Source organism: Delphinapterus leucas, chromosome 11 (genome assembly GCF_059928025.1).
Source record: "Delphinapterus leucas isolate spDelLeu-1000000601 "Yukka" chromosome 11, BTC_Dleu_Yukka2, whole genome shotgun sequence".
In the NCBI taxonomy this organism is placed as follows: Eukaryota; Metazoa; Chordata; class Mammalia; order Artiodactyla; family Monodontidae; genus Delphinapterus; species Delphinapterus leucas.
Window position 1 is genome coordinate 41,948,639 of NC_143139.1, and position 18,897 is coordinate 41,967,535.

At 47.8% G+C, this 18,897-nt stretch overlaps 1 protein-coding gene across 1 annotated transcript; it reads right to left on the reverse strand.

Annotated features, from left to right (window-relative positions):
- Window positions 1-1,252: 1,252 nt before the first annotated feature.
- On the reverse strand, window positions 1,253-17,672 carry KRT79 (keratin 79). The gene is given in 8 exon segments (XM_022572097.3): window positions 1,253-6,826; window positions 7,037-7,201; window positions 12,561-12,656; window positions 12,780-12,840; window positions 13,906-13,947; window positions 13,949-14,124; window positions 16,830-17,158; window positions 17,161-17,672. Coding segments are annotated over 8 exon segments (1,083 nt in total). The 5' UTR covers window positions 17,303-17,672; the 3' UTR covers window positions 1,253-6,754.
- Window positions 17,673-18,897: the final 1,225 nt, after the last annotated feature.

Consider the following 18,897-nt stretch of genomic DNA (forward strand, 5'->3'; position numbering starts at 1 on the left):
CACCCCAATACTAGGAGAAAATGCTGTGTCCTTGTGTCCAGTGCCTAAAACAGAAAGCCAGCGGGGGTGGAAGGGACTTTAAGGGAAATAATCTATAATATACAATCAATCTTATTTTGTGCCTGTGGGGCACCCAAACCAAGGATCCCCAATTGATGTACTTCTCATCAAGCTAACTCTAAGTTGAGGCAGACGCCATCCCTGAGATAAAAATTTAGATGAGGGAAAGCCCGCCTTGCTTTCCATGTAGAAGGAACTCTCATATACAGCTGCCATCACGTGCTGGACACTGGGTGCTTTTCAGGTAGGGGTTCCCTTCCTCACAACAACCCTGCAAAAAAGAGGAGTTGCTATGCTCAGTTTAGAGCTACAGCCGCTGAGGCTCAGAGAGGTTATGTAACTTGCCTGAGATCACATAGCTAGGAAGTGGTGGAGGTAGGAGGCCAGTCCTGTCTGTCTAACATCAAAGCTTGTGACCTTAACCTCTGCACCACAATGCTGTATATCAGAATCTGCAGGAAAAACAACTATACAGCAACTTAGACAGACTTGTAGCTTATGGTGCATCAGAGTAGCCACGGGGTCTCGGCCAGCACTCTGCTTGTTCTGTCCTTGCTTTTGCCACAGGACTGGTTGTTTGGATCATGTGGCCCTGTCCTTACAAGTATCCAATAATATAGGACACTGTCCTGAGGGACCAATTCTGTGTCCTCCAACTAACTAAGTCCAAATTAACTAAATGACAAATCCTATAATAAACCCAAACCAAACAGGAAGAAAGCTCTGGACTAGAGCCATATTCTGTGGCTCTATTATGAAGTCAGAATTACCAGAAGTTCACAAAATCCTCAAAAGGCAGCCTGAGAAACTGAAGGCAGGCATGCCTTCAGTGTGCAAGAGAGCGTTGACCCTCGAGGGAGAGAGGCAAAGAGGGGTTTCCATCCCTGAGAAAGGGAAGATTTCCTCCTGCAGCTCCTGGGCCAGCTCCTGGGTGACTCCCCCTGGCAGTGACAGCTAAAAGCAGGTTCCCACCCCACCTCCACAGTTCCACTCTTAACCTCTGTGACCCTTCCTCAACTGGCAGCTGTTCCCCATCTTGTCAAAGAAGGATGAGCAGCTGACAGGGGTGTGGAGCGGAGCGGAGGGTGTGTTTGCCTAGGATTTTCTGGGTCAGGGAGGCAAGCCCTTGCATTCAGTCCTGGGATTACAGGGATCCCAAGTCTTTTAGCCCCAAACCTGGTGTGTGGTGTGGGAAAGCACCTCTGCCCGTCCTGACCGGGTTGTGCCCTCACCCCGTTCAGTCAACCAGCCTCAGCAGCCCGAGAGTCACTCTGTGGGGAGCCAGAGCCAACTTGGGGATCAGAGACTCTGCAGAAGAGGACCAGTCAGCATTTCAGCAAGGGGACAGTGAGGGCAGAGAGAGGGTGGGGAGCCCTTAGAATCGGGAAGGGGGAGTCTGTACACAAGGTCCCCCCTTTCCCAGGGGTAGAGAGCATTCTTGGTCTCCCCCCACTTCCCGGGCATGTGTCAGCAGGGGTTACCCAACATGTTTTGACAGCAAAACCATTCTTGTCATCCAAAACATATGCACACGGGCTTCCCTGGTGGCGCCGTGGTTGAGAGTCCGCCTGCCGATGCAGGGGACACGGGTTCGTGCCCCAGTCCGGGAGGATCCCACATGCCGCGGAGCGCCTGGGCCCGTGAGCCATGGCCGCTGAGCCTGCGCGTCCGGAGCCTGTGCTCCGCAACGGGAGAGGCCACAACAGTGAGAGGCCCGCGTACCGCAAAAAACAAAAACAAACAAACAAAAAAAAACATATGCACAGCCCCATTTGAAAACCAAGTAAAAGAAGAGATGCTCTGATTGGTGCAGAGGAGGGAACCGTGAACCTTCTTACATGCTGGCCTCTCCCTGGACCCCCTGAGAGCAGCCCCTGGGGTCCTGAGGCTCCAGGAATTCAGCATCGAAACCCCGTGTCCAGGCCATTCCCAGCTTTACACAAGTATTTCTAAGTAACATACACATCATTAGTGGATCTTCATGGTCCATAGTATAATCTTTGAGTTTTGTTACTTGATAAAACTGTTTCTATTTTTTAAGCCGTAAATATAATTTCAATAAAATTGTTTCTCTGTTAAGATATATATATATATATATATATATATATATAACTGAATCTCTTTGCTGTACACTTGAAACTAACACAGCATTGTAAATTAACTATACTTCAATTTTTTAAAAAAATCTGATTACCACCTGAAAAAATTTGTTTCTTGTTCTACTTTGTCATTAGCAAGTTCTTCCCCTCTCTCAGCTCATTTTCTTACCTATAGAATGAAACGTTTGGGGAATTCCCTGGCAATCCAATGGTTAGGACTCCATGCTTTCACTGTCTGGGTTCAATCCCTGGTCAGGGAACCAAGATCCCACAAGCTGTGTGGTGTGACCAAAAAAAAAAAAAAGAGAGAGAGAGAGAGAAAGAAAGAAACGTTTGGACTAGATTGCCTCAGATATCTCTCCAGCTCCAGTGCCCCTGCTTTTCAATTTCTTTTTCTATAAAACAGCATAACCCAGTTGCTGGGCTCTGGAACCAAGCTTCTTGGATTGCATACCCAACTCAGCTACTTACTAGCTGTGTGACCTTAGACAAGTTACTTAATCACTCCGTGCCTCCGTTTCCTCATCTGCAGGATGGGGATGAAAATAGTACTTCTCTCATAGGCTGCTGTAAAGAGTGAATCAGGTAGAGAGTTGACAGTAGTATAGTAGGCAGTGAGCACTCAGGAAATACTAGTTATTATTCCTATCAGGGGTGCTCTATACTCCAGCCCCCTGAGAAGAGAAAGCTCACTGAAAGTATGACTGCCTCCCCAAGCTGGGGACCACCTAGGTGGTGGAGTTAATTTTGCTAAGTGCTAACCTTTGTGTTCCTAAGCTGTGGTTAGGGTTTGGCTCAAAATCCCTCTGCTGGCACTCCCATGACCCCGGTGGAAGTTTCGTGGGGCTTGTCTGGTCTCTTTTAGGGAGACTGAGTGACCAGGCTCAGAGTGGAGGGGACATCAAGAAGGGTCCCTTCCATCAGGAACTCTAAGGCTGCCAGAGAAGGGAGGGGCACATTGATTTGGCAGCAGGGTTTGGGGTGTGGCAGGGCACAGGGCTGGGAAGTCAGTCAGTTGGGGAATTACTTGGGTAATTAATTGACTGAGGCTCAGAGTAGGGAAGTGTGGAGATGAAGAGGGAAAGGGGTGACTCCTAGAGACACAGTGGAGGAAGGCTCCATGTGATTTGGCGAGTGACGGAAACAGAGGTAGGACGGAGGTTGCCACTGTGAAGAAAGGGTGGAGAGCTTGAAATTGGCAGCCCTGGTTACCACTCACCAGCTATACCACTGCAGGTGCGAAAGTTAACTTCGGTGAGCCTTAATTGCCTCACCTGCAAAAAGGGGTATCATTTGCCCCCTACTAAATTCTGGGGCTGCTGTGAAGGTCACAGGCAAAGTAACATATTTGTGAACCACAAAGTCTAATTAAAATGTGGATTTTTTTCCAGTTTTATTAAGATGCAATTGACATTAAACACTGTATAAGTTTAAGGTATACAGCATAATGACTTGACATATGGATATACTGCAAAATGATTACCATAATAAGTTTAGTTAATGTCCATTACCTCTTACAGCTACAAAAAAAATTTTCTTCCTTGTGGTGAGAACTTTTAGGATTAACTCTCTAAGCAACTTTCAAATATCGCATACAGCATTTTTAACTATAGTCAGCAAGTTGTATATCACATTTCCAGAACATATCCTATAACTGGTACTTTGTACCTTTTGACCACATTCACCCAATTTCCCCACTCCTTATACCCTGCTTCTGGTAAGCACAAATCTGGTCTCTCTTTCTATGAGGTTTTTTGGGGGGGTTTTTTTGGTTTTGCTTTTGTTTTTAGATTCCACATATAAGTGAGATCATACAGTATTTGTCTTTCTTTGTCTGAGTTATTTCATTTAGCATCATGCCCTCAAGGTCCATCCATATTGCAGCACTGGCAGGATTTCCTTCTTTCTTATGGCTGAATGATATTCCATTTTCTATATAAACCACATCTTCTTTACCTGCCAGTGGGCACTTAGGTTGTTTCAAAGTCTTCCATGTATTGTAACTAATGCTGCAATGAAGACGGCACTGCAGATATCCCTTCAACATAGTGATCTTGTTTCCTTCATATAAATACTCAAAAGTGAAATAGCTGGATCTTATGGTAGTTCTATTTTTAATTTTTTCAGGAACCTCCACACTGTTTTCCATAGTTGGCTGCACCAATTTCCATTCTCACCAACAGTGCACAAGGGTTCCCTTTTCTCCACATCCTCACTAGCATCTGTTACTTCTTGTCTTTTCGATGATAGTCATTCTAACAAGCATGAGGTGATACCTCATTGTGGCTTTAATTTGCACTTCCCTGATGATTAGTGATGCTGAGCACCTTTTCATCCTTTTCATGTACCTGTTGAATATCTTCTTTGGAAAAGATGTTTTTTTTGGTCCTCTTCCTTTTTGGATTATTTGGAGGTTTTTGCTATTGAGTCGTATGAGTTCTTTATATATTTTGGATATTAACCCCCTATCAGGTATGTGGTTTGCAAATATTTTCTCTCATTCCATAGGTGGAACTTTCATTTTGCTGATCATTTCTTTTGCTGTGCAGAAGTTTTTTAGTTTGATGTATCCACTTGTTCATTTTTAATTTCTCTCTTGTGCTTTAGGTGTGGCACACCTCAAAAATTATTACCAAGACCCATGTCAAGAAGGTTTTTCCTGTTTTCTTCTAGAAGTTTTATGGTTTCAGGTCTTACATTTAAGTCTTCAATTAATTTCAAGTTGATTTTGTGAGTGGTGTAAGATAGGGGTCTAGTTTTATTCTTTTACATATGAATATCCAATTTTCCCAGCGCCATTTATTGAAAAGACTGTCTTTTCTACATCGAATATTCTTGGCTCTCTTGTCAAATATTAGTTGATTATACATGCATGGGTGTATTTTGGGCTCTCCATTCTATTCCATTGGTCTATGTGTCTGTTTTTATGCCAGGACCATACCGTTTTGATTATTATAGCTTTATAATATAGTTTGAAATCAGGACTTGTGATGCCTCCTGCTTTGTTCTTCTTTCTCAGGATTTCTTTTGCTATTTGGGTTCTTTTGTGGTTCCAAAGGAATTTTAAGATTGTTTTTTCTACTTCTATATCAAATATCATTGGAATCTTGACAGGGATTTCATTGAATCTATAAATGGTTTTGGACAGTATGGATATTTTAACTATTAATTTTTCCAATCCATGAGCACAGATATCTTTCCATTTATTTGTGTCTTCTTCAATTTCTTTCATGAATGTCTTACAGTTTTCAATGTAGAGACCTGTCACCTCCTTGGTTAAATTTATTCCTAAGCATTTTATTGTTTTTGATGCTATTGTAAATGGGATCATTTTCTTTATTTCTTTCTCAGATAATTTGTTGATAATGTTTAAAAACACTATAATTTTTTTTTTTTTTTTTGCAGTATGCGGGGCTCTCACTGTTGTGGCCTCTCTCATTGCAGAGCACACGTTCTGGACGCGCAGGCTCTGCGGCCATGGCTCACAGGCCCAGCCACTCCATGGCATGTGGGATCTTCCCGGACCGGGGCACGAACCCGTGTCCCCTGCATCGGCAGGCGGACTCTCAACCACTGCACCACCAGGGAAGCCCCACTATAGATTTTTGTATGTTGCTTTTGTATCCTGTCACTTCACTGAATTCATTGATTAGAGCTAACAGTATTTTTGTGGAGTCTTTAGAATTTTCTACATATAAAATCACGTCATCTGTAAATAGAGAAAATTTTACTTCTTCCTTTCCAATTCTAATGCCTTTTATTTCTTTTTCTTGCCTGAATACTCTGGCTAGGACTTCCAGTACTAGCTGAGTAGAAATTATGAGAGTGGGCACCCTTGCCTTGTTCCTGACTTTGGAGGAAAAGCTTGTGACCTTTTACCACTAAGTATAATGCTCTCTGTGGGCTTGTCATACATCGTCTCTACTATACTGAGGAACATACTGAGGTATGTTCCTTCTATACCTACTTTGTTGATAGTTTTTATCATGAATGGATGTTGAATTTCATCAAATACTTTTTCTACATCTGTTGAGATGATGATATGATTTTTTAATCACATGATTTTTTTTATTTTTCATTCTATTAATGTGATGTATCACATTTATTGATTTGTGTATGTCAAACCAACCTTGCATCCCAGGGTTGAGTCCCACTTGATCACAGTGTATGGTCCTTTTAATGTGCTGCTGAATTCAGCTTTCTAGTATTTTGTTGGGAATTTTTTTGCCTCTATATTCATCAGGGATATTGGCCTGTAGTTTTTTTCCTTGTAGCGTGCTTATCTGGCTTTGATGCTAACCCCATAAAATGAGTTCGGGAGTTGTCCTGCCTCTTGGGTTTTGGAGAAGTTTGAAAAGGATTGGCATTAAATTTACCCGTGAAAATTTACCAGTGAAGCCATCTGGTCCTGGAATTTTCTTTTCTGGGAAAATTTTGATTACTGATTCAATCTCCTTACTAGTAATTGATCTGTTCAGATTTCTGATTTCTTCCTGATTCAGTCTTGGTAGGTGGTATGTGTCTAGGAATTTATCCATTTCTTCTAGGTTGTCCAGTTTGTTGCATATAGTTGTTCATAGAAGCCTCTTATGATCCTATGCGATCTCATTCGTGGTGTCCCTCAGGTTGTCCCCATGCTTCCCAGCTGTCACCTGCAGCTCCTTGTACTGGAGGCAAAGAAATGACAGTGAGCTGTCAGATCGTTCCAGGCCCCCATGGGTAACCACTGACCCCTGGGCCCACCCTCACAGCAGGATGTGTAGGCTGGATGTGTTTGGCCCCGGACCTCCGAGGAACCCAGTTGCCCAGGCCTCTCACAATGGAGGAAGGTCCTGGTGCGGGCCTAGCCCACATCCTTGGACTGGCCATTCTCTCACCTTGGTCTGGTACCAGGCCTTGGCCTCAGCCCTGCTCTTCTGGGCAATCTTCTCATACTGGACCTTAACCTCGGCGATGATGCTGTCCAGGTCAAGGTTGCTATTGTTGTCCATGGAGAGGATGACACTGGTATCAGACATGTGAGTCTGCACTTGACTCAGCTCCTGCAAAAACAGAAATAGCTGTCACCAGTGCCCATGCCCCAGGCCAGGGGTCCCCAGGTGGCATCAGGAGGCCTGTGCTCTCCCCCAGGCTCCGCCCTAGAAGGAAGCTACAACTGCCAGGAAAGGCCTCAATCTCTCCAGCTGGAATGGGGCTCCCAGTTTTATAGACATCTTTCTTTGTGTGGATTTGCAGGCTTCCAAGAGCTTAAAGAAGGGGAAAGGGAATGTGTGCTGACTGGACTCCAGCTGGTACCAGGCCTGAGCCAGCACAGTCACCTTTAATTCTCAGAACACCCTGTGAGACAGGCAGGGCCACAGCTGGCCCACAGGGTGCTTCTGTTCAAATTAGGAAACAGCACTCCTCTGGACAGAAGCAGCCAAGTATGGGCCTGATTCAAACGCCACTCTCTGCTCAGGCATTTAACAACTTGCATCACCATTCACAGTGGTCCTGACATAGGCAGGTGAGAAACAAGGCTTGGAGAAAAGAAGTGACACATCCAGGGTCACAAGATCCAAGGTCATCCAGTCTGACCCAGCAGGGCCCAGCCTGGAACCAGTCAGGTGAGTGCCCAAAGCCCAAGTGTTTTCCTCTGGAATACACTAATTATTTATAGTCCATGCTGATGTTCTGGACCCTCCCTGTGTTTCCAGGACCATCAGCTCTCACACCTAAAACGACGTTTCAAGATGCCGAGAACGGTATGTTGGGCCTTGAGACCAGCTCTCATCACTAGGTCATGACTGTGTTGACTCCCAGTTGGGCTCTGCCTCTGTCTCTCCCGTGGTCCTTCCTGCCCTGGGCTGCAGACAAACTGCCCCAAACCCCAGCTCCGATCAAATCCCTCATCCACTCAGTGCTCCTCAGTGGCTCCCAAAGGGAAGAAAATCTTCGGCCTCAAAGTCAGTACCTTCCAACATATTCTGGTCTTGTCTCCAACTTTGCTCACACACTGCCCTTCACTGCTGCCAGTGGGATTACAGTAGATAGAAGAATGGCAAGAACAATCCACATTAGTGGACATTCCCTGTGATCAGGCACTGTGCTAGGCACTTGACAGGTACTAACTCATTCCCTGCCCTTTCCCAATGGCACAGAGAGCAACTTGCTCCAAATCACAAACTATTAAGCAAGGAGCTCAGTCTCAAACACAGGGAGTTTGACACCAGAACCTGAGACGATACAGACTAAGATGGAGATGGGCATAAAGAAAGAAAGAACTACCTCTTGTAATAAACTACAATGGAAAAGAATCGGGGAAAAAAGAATATATATATATATATATATATATATATATACCCGAATCACTTTACTATACACTTGAAACTAACACAATATTGTAAATCAACTATACTTCAATTAAAAAATAAAATTATAAAAAAAGAAAGAAAGAACTAGCAAAGCCAAAACTGACATCTGTATGGACATAGATTTAAATTCTCAAATTAGATTCTCTTTTAAAAGGTGAAATGGGTTGGGAGGGAGAGGGGGCAGAAATCCAATCACTAAAATATTTATGGTTTAGTGAAAAGACCTGAGCTCTAGGGACTTCCCTGGTGGTCCAGTGGCTAAGACTTCGCGCTTCCACAACAGGGGGCGCAGGTTCGATCCCACATGCCACGCGGCGTGGCCAAAGTGTACTAGAAAAAATTTAAAAATTTTTCTTAAAAAAAGACATGAGCTCTAAAGACAGACAAAGCTAAGTTCAAGTCCCCAGTCTGACATCTACCAGCTGTGGGACCACTGTCATCAATAAGCCTCACGAGGCCTCAGTCTCCTCTTCTGTAAAATACCTTCCTCATGCAGTTGATCTGAGGATTCAGATCCATACGTGGCCCATGGTGGGAGCTCAGTAAAATGAATCATTTGCCCAGACTTCTCCAAAGGTCAGTCAGGATGCCCGTGAGGCATGTGCCACAAAAAAAATCATTCTGTCACAGTCGTGCGTTGCCAGCATCATCTTGCAGCATCACCCATCACCCTCCCCAGCTCAGGGTCCCTCTACAGTCCCATGCCAGAGCGTGGTCCTGAGGAAAATTAACTTGAAATTTTTAAGACAAGGAGGCAAACACTATCTACCAGACACCATCAAGAGTGGATAAAGGTGTTCTTGCTAGGACTAGAGGATAAAAAGGTCAGGCTTTCCAAAGAAAGAGCTAATGCTAGTGGAGAGAGAAGAACTCTGTGGATTAAAGGTGTGAGCTCCTTAGACATCTGGGGCCCTGAGGGGAGGGAGCACCCACGCATGGGAAAAGGAGCCAGAGGGGCGAAGTGAGGGCACTGGAGCTGGATCCCGGAGGGAGCCCCCGGACCAGAGGGAAGCCAAGAGGTAACTTTCCTGCCCTGTACAACACACCAGGGATTGGTGGCTGGCCTTCTGGATTTCCTTGAGATCTGGCTTGACCAAAACCAGACCATGAAATCGATTACCGAGTGCAGTGTTAGCCATCCCGCCTGGTATGCAAGCAAGGGAATGACTGCTCTGGCCTTCACTCCTCCCCCCCCCCGCAAGGAGGTGCCCACAGACATGGGGAACTCTGACAGGAAGTGACCCTGGCTTGGTTCCAGCTCGCCTTCCCTGTTCATCTCCTCATCCATTTCTCCCACACACTTGATGCCAGGTCACCTGCTGCTCCCCAAACACACCGTGCTCTTTGGTGCCTCCGCGTCATGGCGCAGGCTGGGGCCCTGGCTGGCAGACCCTCGCTGCTCCTCCTTCAGAAGTCCCGCCCTTCCTTCAAAATCCAACACAAATGCCCTCAGACCTCCCAGGGAGGGTCAGCCACAGCCTGCCCCATGCACCTTATCCCTGTCCCAACATGGCTCTCATCACATGGTAACCCACAAAGGCAGACTGTCCTTCTGTGGTCATGTGGAAGGTATTCAGCCACATGTGTCAAATGGACAGGGAACAGCAAAGGAAGGGAAAGCTTTTTGAGAGAGTAGGAAAGCTAGTTCCTACCCATTCAGAGAAGAGGAGCTAGGCACCCTTGACCTGTCCTAAAGGAGAGTCCACCCTAAGAGAGGAGAATAAGGAAGCTCCGGATGGTGAATGCCCATCAGTGATCCCACTAAAAAAGAAACTGGGGAGGCACCTAAGAAATCAGCATGATGGTACAGAACACTCCCCAACAAGCTCATCCCGACAGGCGTGTAGAGATGTTTGAAGGGGAACAACACAGCCAAGGATGCACTTGGAAAAACGCTAAGGCCAGTGGACAGGGGTCATTAGATAAGCTCTAGGTGTGAAGAACAGGGAGGTAGCATTGGGCTAACCCTACAGAAGACCCAGGCAAAGCCAACAACTCAACTGCTATGTCATTTGCTCTTTCCCATCAAGAAAACAGTCATCAAACTGGAAAGGGCAGGATGCTTGAGAAGAAATGGAAGCCAAGACAGACACTGAGGGTATGAGAGACCTTGGCCTTGTTGGGAATCTCAGGGGTCCAGGCCAGAGGAGCAAATCCTAGGACCCCATGGCCATGGCCAAGGAAATAAACACCCCTGGAGATCCATGAGAAATATAGACAGTAGAAGAGTTTCCAGAGCCTGAGACATGAAAATGTCCTCATTTTCAAAGGGGAGAGATTTAGACTTCTCCAGCTTAAACTTGATATCAATCTCCTATGAACCTCTAGAATGAATTCTAAAATGTGTGTGAGAGGCATGGAGCCAGCAAGCCTTCCCTAAGGAAAAGTCAAACCAAATAGATTTTATTCCACGGCTGTGTTACCAAACTACTAAAGGATGCCACGGATGCTATTTGACCAAGACTTTCTTTGGAAGACGGCTTTCTTTTCCCCTCTCTTTGGAAATGCTTTTCTTTCTGACATTCTTAGAAATAAGACAGAAAAGTGTGGGCCAGGTGATGCCACGGTTAACTGGATTTTAAAATAACTGAGCCTCTTGAAACACAAATTATTTATTAGCGGAGTGATGAGATCAGCCTGGTGGGAAGGAAGGTCTAGCTCTTGGACGAGGACTCTTTTCTTGGCTCTGTCTGCCTTAATGTGTTTTATCAATGATTTACACTGAAATGTTGTAAAATAACTAAACTGAAAGTTTATCAGGTCTGCAGATAACCCAAAGCTGGGGCGTCAGTAATGTATCCACTTATCCATTTGGACACCTCCAATATATGGATAGGAGAATCAAGTTTCAAAGCACCCACAGTGACCTAAAATGATGGGATGGAACCACAATAACATTTCACAGGAAAAAGGGGAATCATTAACTCTTGCGTTCAGTTTCAAAAATTCAGCTGCCCAAATACAGGAAGTTGGAGGACAGGGGACGCATGTCTCACTTGAAGGCATTCACGTAAAAAAACCCAGGGAGCTTTTAAGGGGCAAACATTGTGAAATGGCTTCTAAAAATAACACATAAACTAGTACAGTATTAGGCTGCATGAAGAGAAGTCTGTATCTGTAACCTTCCTCCCCACCTCTCTGTTTTCTGGATTCTGGACTAAGGATGCTGTTTCCCCAACTTTCTCACATGCCACAAATGTCAGTTCACTAATCATCCCGACCACTAAATGGTTGTCATATGACAGGCATGTGTCACATGGAAGACAATTGGATACGTGCAGCCCAGAGGGCAGAATCAGGGCCAATCAAGAGCAGAAGTCATGGGAAGAAGATCCAAGTCAGCTTTCCAATACGGTTGTTCAACAATGGAAATGCCTTCCCTAAAAAAGAGTGAGCTCCCTGCCTCTAGAAGTATTCAAGTAGAGGCTACATGCCCCCCGTCAGGGATATTAGAGAAAGGGCTCTTATTCTGAGCATAAGGTTGGCCTTGGGCTCCCTATTGAATCTAAGAGTTTATCATCAACTCATGTCAAGTTCAACCCTCTTACCTTGGTCTTCAAAGCCCCCTTGTTTCCTGGGACCCCTCGTAGATTCTGTGATCTACCTGCTACCCACAGCTCACCTCCTGCTCTCACATGGAATTTCAGTCCCCACTCTCTGTCCATCTCTGCTCCTGTATCCCTTGCTCCATTACAAACTGGGCAACAAGGGGAACAGTATAACAGTCCAAGGACCAGGTTTTAATTTCAGAACTGCCTCTAACTAGCTGTGTGACCATGGGCAAGTTACTCAGAGCCTCAGTGTCCCTGACTATAAAAGGGAGACAATAATAGAACCTATATTATGGAGTTGTTGAGAGGATTATGTAAAAAGCTTAGCTCAGTTCCTGGCCCATCATAAGCACCTAAACATGGAAGCAAGTATTGATCCAGGTCCAGGTGCTATATTCTATCAATTAAGTTGCGCTAGTGAATTCTGATCAGACTTCCAGGGGGGATCCCCAAAGCTGTATGTGAATGTAAGTATCCCTGTCCATTGGCTATCTTACTTCTTCATAAAGGTGCCTCAAGAACTCCATCTCCTCTATCAGGATGTCTATCATGCCATGCAGATCCATTTGGCCCATGTATGCAGCATCCACATCCTGGGGGCGAGAGAGAGAGCAGGGCGGTTGGCTCAGCCCCCAGGGCTCTCGCCTCTCTCCGAGTCAGCCCAGCACCCTGGCAGCCGGAGACCACCTGCCCCCACTCCCTGCCACCTTGTTCACCTTCCTGAGCATCACAAACTCGTTCTCTGTGGCAGTGTGCTTGTTGCTTTCATCCTCATACCTGTTACACAGGGAAGACTCAGCCCAGGCTCCGCCCAGTTCTGCCTTTTAAGACATTGAACCCAGTTGGCTTTAAGGAAGCCCTGATGGGTCCCACAATGGCCAAGAACACCTTTGGGGAGCAGTTCTGTAATGCAGCTAACCAATGAAGAAACAGGGATACAGTCTTTAAACATTCCTCCCACTTCCTTTGAGGAAATGAGCACAGTATTTGTGCAATAATATGGCAATTGAGAGCAGCCATCTCTTTGGATCAGAGCCCTTGGGAGGCTTTATGGGAACAGGTTGAAGATGTGTCGACAATGATTAACCTTTGCGTTCACTTTCTACAATAGGATGTCATTGAAAACACCAACTTCTCTCCAACTGCTTTTGCAGAGAATTTAAGGTTTAGAAATTGCCAGTGTCAAGCAATGGGAAAAGATATGAAAGTTTATACCTTAAACTCATAAATACACAGACCAACCAATCATAATATGTGAACCTTATTTGCATCTTGAGTCAAGCAAACTGTATTTTTAAAATTTATGACATTTATGGAACAATTGGAAATTCAATTGTTGATTGGATAGTTGGTGATACTGAGGATTATTGTTTCAAAAGATTTAGGTGTTCTTAGGGCATTGTGTTTGTGTGTTATTAAATCACGTTATGCAGATGAACTATATGAATATATCCAGTAAACATAGTTGTGAATGAAATGACATGATGGCTGAGATTTGCTTCAAGACAATAAGGGAAGAGGAAAAGCGAGTGAGTAGGGGTGTAGACAAAATAAAATTGGCTATGAGTAGACAATAATTAAAGTTGTAAATGAGAACATAAATGTTCATTACACTTTTCTCCCTACCTTATAATATTTTTTCATCTTACAACAGTACACAGTGTGACAATCCTCCAGGAGGCAATGGGTCCAGGACCTGAGCCCCCGAGGGAAGCAGCTCTGTCTGGACACTCCCCCAGCTGTGTCCCTGGACCTAAGAATAGGGTGGCCCTCTCTGGGGAGATTTCCCACGCTGACCCCTCCCCATCCCCACATGGCCCCAGCCTATCCAGCTCTCCTCACTTGCTCTTGAAGTCCTCAGCGAGATCCTGCACGTTCTTCAGCTGAGTCCAGCCTCCCCTGCTCGCTCTGGAGGTTGTCCAGCTTCCCCCATAGGTTGTTGATGAAGTACTCAAAGAGGAGCTCCAGATTGTTCCAGATGATGCCCAATTTCTGGCCCTGCTCCTGTAGCATCGCCCACTTGTTCTCCAGCACCTTGTTCTGCTGCTCCAGGAACCGCACCTGAGCCAGAGCAAGAAGGGTGGCTGGCGCCAGCCCCAGCCCCAGGAGGGACCAAGGACCTGGCCCATCGTCACCTTCTGTCTTGACCAGGACACCACAGGGCAGTGCAGGGCCTCTGTCTTGCTGTGGGGAGGAGTTCCTGAGTGAACAGTCTTTGCTGGAAATCCAATTACAAGGACCCTAAAGAGTTAATAAACATAAAAGCCCAGCTCCGGGACTTCCTTGGTGGCACAGTGGTTAAGAATCCGCCTGCCAATGCAGGGGACATGGGTTCCAGCCCTGGTCTGAGAAGATCCCACACGCCGCAGAGCAACTAAGCCCGTGCACCACAACTACTGAGCCTGTGCTCTAGAGCCCACGAGCCACAACTACTGAAGGCCACGTGCCTAGAACCCATGCTCCACAACAAGAGAAGCCACCGCAATGAGAAACCCCCACTCAGAGCAACTAGAAAAAGTCCACACGCAGCAACAAAGACGTGGCCAAAATAAATAAATAAATTTAAAAACAAAAAAAAAAAGCCCAGCTCAGTCAGTCATTTACTTCATGACCCAGGAAGAAGTCAAGTCACTTCTTCCTGGGTCTCCCTTTCTCACTTGTCCTGGGTAAATCAAACTAGATCAATGTTTCTGAGCCTCAATTCTGCATCAAAATCAAAATTTTTAATGCAGATACATATATAGTATACGTGTATATATAGGTACATATGGATATATACAAATATACATACAGAAAGAGAGAGAGAAAGAAAGCAAATGTGACAAAATGCTAAAAATTGGTGAATCTGGGTGAAAGGAAATATAGGAATATGTTGTACCATTATTGCAACTTTTCTGTAAATTTGACATTTTTTTATTTTTTTTATTTTATTTTATTTTTTGCGGTACGCGGGCCTCTCACTGTTGTGGCCTCTCCCGTTGCAGAGCACAGGCTCCGGACGTGCAGGCTCAGCGGCCATGGCTCACGGACCCAGCCTCTCCGCGGCATGTGGGATCTTCCCAGACTGGGGCATGAACCCGTGTCCCCTGCATCGGCAGGCGGACTCTCAACCACTGCGCCACCAGGGAAGCCCAACATTTTTTTAATTTTTAAAATATGGATGTCCAGCCCAATTTCTACAGACTCACAAGGGTGCTCATGGCGTTAACTTAATGGGCCCCCAGGGGGGTTCTCTGCCCAACCGGGATTCCAGGATACCAGACACGGACAACCTGTCAGGCCCCAGCTCCTAGACCATGGTTCTGAGAGTCTGAGAAGGTTTTGCTTGTTTGACCTTGGGGACAGTCCCACAAAAGAAACAAAAGTCACTAGGGGAAAAGGTGAGGAGGTGGGCAGAACAGCTTGCCTCACCCTTTGCCATCAGGTCTCTCCAGATCCCACCTCCACAGCACCCCAGGCCCACAGTCACATGGCCCCAGGACACTAGGCAGCAGTGACAAAAAGACCTCTTTATGCCACGAACTTGGGTCCCAGGGCTACCTCTGCCTCCAAGTACCTATATGATCCTGGGCAAATCACTCAACCTCTCCAGACCTCAATTTTCTCTTCTTAAAAATGGACACACGGGACATCCCTGGTGGTCCAGTGGTAAAGAATTTGCCTTCCAATCCAGGGGATGCAGTTTCGATCCCTCGTCAAGGAACTAAGATCCCACATGCCGCAGGGCAGCTAAGCCTGTGCGCCACAACTAGAGAGAGAAAAAAAAACCGCACGCCACAACTAGAGAGAAGCCCGCATGCCGCAACCAAGACCAGACGCAGCCAAAAATAAATAAATAAATAAATAAATAATCCTTCAAAAAAAAAAAGGAACACACTATCACCTAGACTGATTTCTCATGAGACACTGTGGGTATCATATGAGAAAGGGGACATGAATATCCTTTGGGAACCCACAAATCACTGAACCAAGGTATGGTCATCCACCAGGATTTTCCTCATCATGGTCCCACACTGCCTGGGGGGGCTCGGGGTAGAGGTAGACAATGCAGCAAAGTGGACCTGGAAATGCCAGAGATTACTACAAGAGCTTCCCTAGTTGGTCTGAGAGCCAGAGGAGGAGTCAGGACACTCCCGATCTGGGACAGATCAAACTGCATATCCCCGGGTCATGGTGACCTGGTGACCACCATGCTCATTTTCCACCCCAAACTGAGCTCCTTGGTTGGAACAGCGAGGAAGAATTGGAGAAGGGAAAAGGAGACTTCCCCTAGGACCCCCCCACCATTGTATCCTGATCACATCTTTGTCCTTAGACCTCCTCCAAAACCAAGAGAACAGGCAACAGATGGGGTTCCTTGGAGACTTGACACTTGAGCCCGTTTTCCCAGCTATAAAACAACAAGAGGCAGTAAGGGCCACCCCACTAAGAAGAGCAATGAGGACAATCCGCTGTTTAATTGGGCGACAAGGCTGCCGTGTAACCCCACTAATGACGACTATAAGAAAGGCTGCAACACGGTCAAGCTAGGCTGGGCCAACAGGCCTCATGAGTGGACTCGAGATTCACCATCAACTACAGTAAAGACAGTCCAGCCATTCGGGTCCAGGCGTCCCACGCTCAGGCCAGAAGCGCTCCAAAGGTCATTCCATCCACTCCAGGCCCCAGTGCACATGGGCTACACCAGCCTCCGCCCAGCCCACCCTCTCTTAGGGGCCTGGCTTGCACTCCATGGCCCCTCCCTGCCTCCTTCCACCTCGGCCCACCTTGTCGATGAAGGAGGCAAACTTGTTCAGGGTCTTGATCTGCTCCCCCCCCTGGGTGCGCACCCGCTGGATCTCTGGGTCGATCTCCACATTGAGGCAGGTCAGCAGGCTCTGGTTGACAGTGACCTGCTGGATGCCTCCAGGAGGACAGGCAGGCCCGAACGTCTGCCTGCCAGACCCCGGGCCCATATAGGCCCCACCACCAAGGCCGAAGCCTCCCAGGGCCTGTCCAGATGAGGCCCCTCCAGCCACGCTCACCGAGATGCTCTTGCTGGCCCCCAAGTTATAGAGGCTCCGGCTGCGAAAGCCACCCGTGCTGGGGCCACAGCAGGCCCTCCCCCGCTGCCACCACTCCGGGACACGGTCACCCAGCTGACGCTGCTGGGGGCCCGGGAGCCGCCCCCTCTGCTGGCAGAGTTAGAGCTGAAGGCCCCTTTGGTGGAGTACGTCTGCTGAGACATGGAGGACCTCATGGCTGCAGCAGGGCTGGAGTGCAGGCCGGGAGAGCTGGGAAAGAGCACGGTGAGCTACTGGGCCACTGATGGCTTTTTTATCTTTTCCCGGCTCCTGGGCTCCACAGACACTCCTGCCCCATCGCCCCTGGAGAGAGGGAGGGGCCCTGTGGGTCAGGGGAGTCTCCTCTCCCATAGCGGGAGGGAGGGGCTGCTCCCAGTTATTGCCTGAGCTCCAGAGCTGGGGCTGAGCCAAGACCATCTGGGGCAGGATGCCACCTCCTTCTCCCCCCGGGGCACTCCTGACTTGGAACAGGATGATAGGGGCTGCCATGGCCACCGCCACCATGCAGTGGCTGGCTGGCCTTCTCCCACCCAGGCTTAGTGGCCACCATCAGTGGGGCTCTGTTCTGGGGTTGGTCCCAGGCCCCTGTGGTAAGCCAAGGCCCCAGGGCCCAGGCTGTGCGGTGGTCAGGGCGGAGGCATTGGGCGAGGGGCTGTGGAGAGGGTGCCCAGACCTGTTCCAGTCCCACCTTCCCGGCCCACGGCCTCGGTGCCTCCTGGAGGCCCAGGGTGTAGGGGCACAGGTGACAGCCTGGGGTGGCAGAGGGCAGGCAGCCTGATCTTTTGTCATACGCTGGCAGACTGTCTGCTCGGTGGAGATCCTGTGCTGGGCAAAGGGGATACAAAGACAGAAGAGGGTCCCTGCCCAGGCTCCTGGGAACTAAGATCCCTCATGCCACACAGTGCGGCAGAAAAAAAAGAAAAAAGAAGACGTAAGTGTCCAAGAAAAGCCCCAAGAGGCCCTATGGACACCCCAGTCTTCCCAGCACGCAGAGCCCCAGTGCTCAATCCAGAAAGGCCGGGGGGTTCCTCAAATCACATCGCAGAGTCTCCTCCACGCCCACCCACCTCAGGCTGCTGGGACCAAACATATCCCCAAGGGAGAAATGGGAGACCTCAGTGTTAGTCAAGCGTTACGACGAGGGAGCTTTGAGGGCCTGAGTTAGAGATTATTCCTCCTCACCCACCTTAGCTTTCAGCAAGGAAGGGGCACCAAGAGGAGAGAGGCTTGCCTGAGGAAGGAGCAGAGACAGCACTTGCTGTGGTCCTCACACAGCTGCCAGGGCTAGAGCTGGGACTCTCAGCAACTGTGTCCCCAGGATCCCAAAGGAAAGGACATGGGACCACCCCCACAGGAAGGCAGGCAGAGAGCGGGCCACTCCAGGAGGCTGTGGGATCCTTTCTAGGGCCTCTGGGAGGCTACAAATGGCTCCCAGTTGCCTGAAGGAGTTGAACCCAGCCTCCCATGGAGGATGGGGGTGAAGGTGCTCCAGAACTAGTCCCTTAATGCCCGAGAAGGATTCCTCTCCCTGCCTAGGGTTAGGACACCAAGCACTGGGGGAGCTGGGCTGGGCGATGAATCCCCACTGAGGTGTATGTCCCCGGGCAACATTCAGCCTCTCTGGGCCCCTTCACCTCTGCCTATAAGCAAGGCCCGCCAGGGAAATCCTTTCAAAAATCACTGGCCCCCACCTCTAAACACGCCCTTTGACACGGCCCTGCCCACCAGATGGACAAGACCCAGCTCCACCCACCAGTGGGCAGGCATCAGT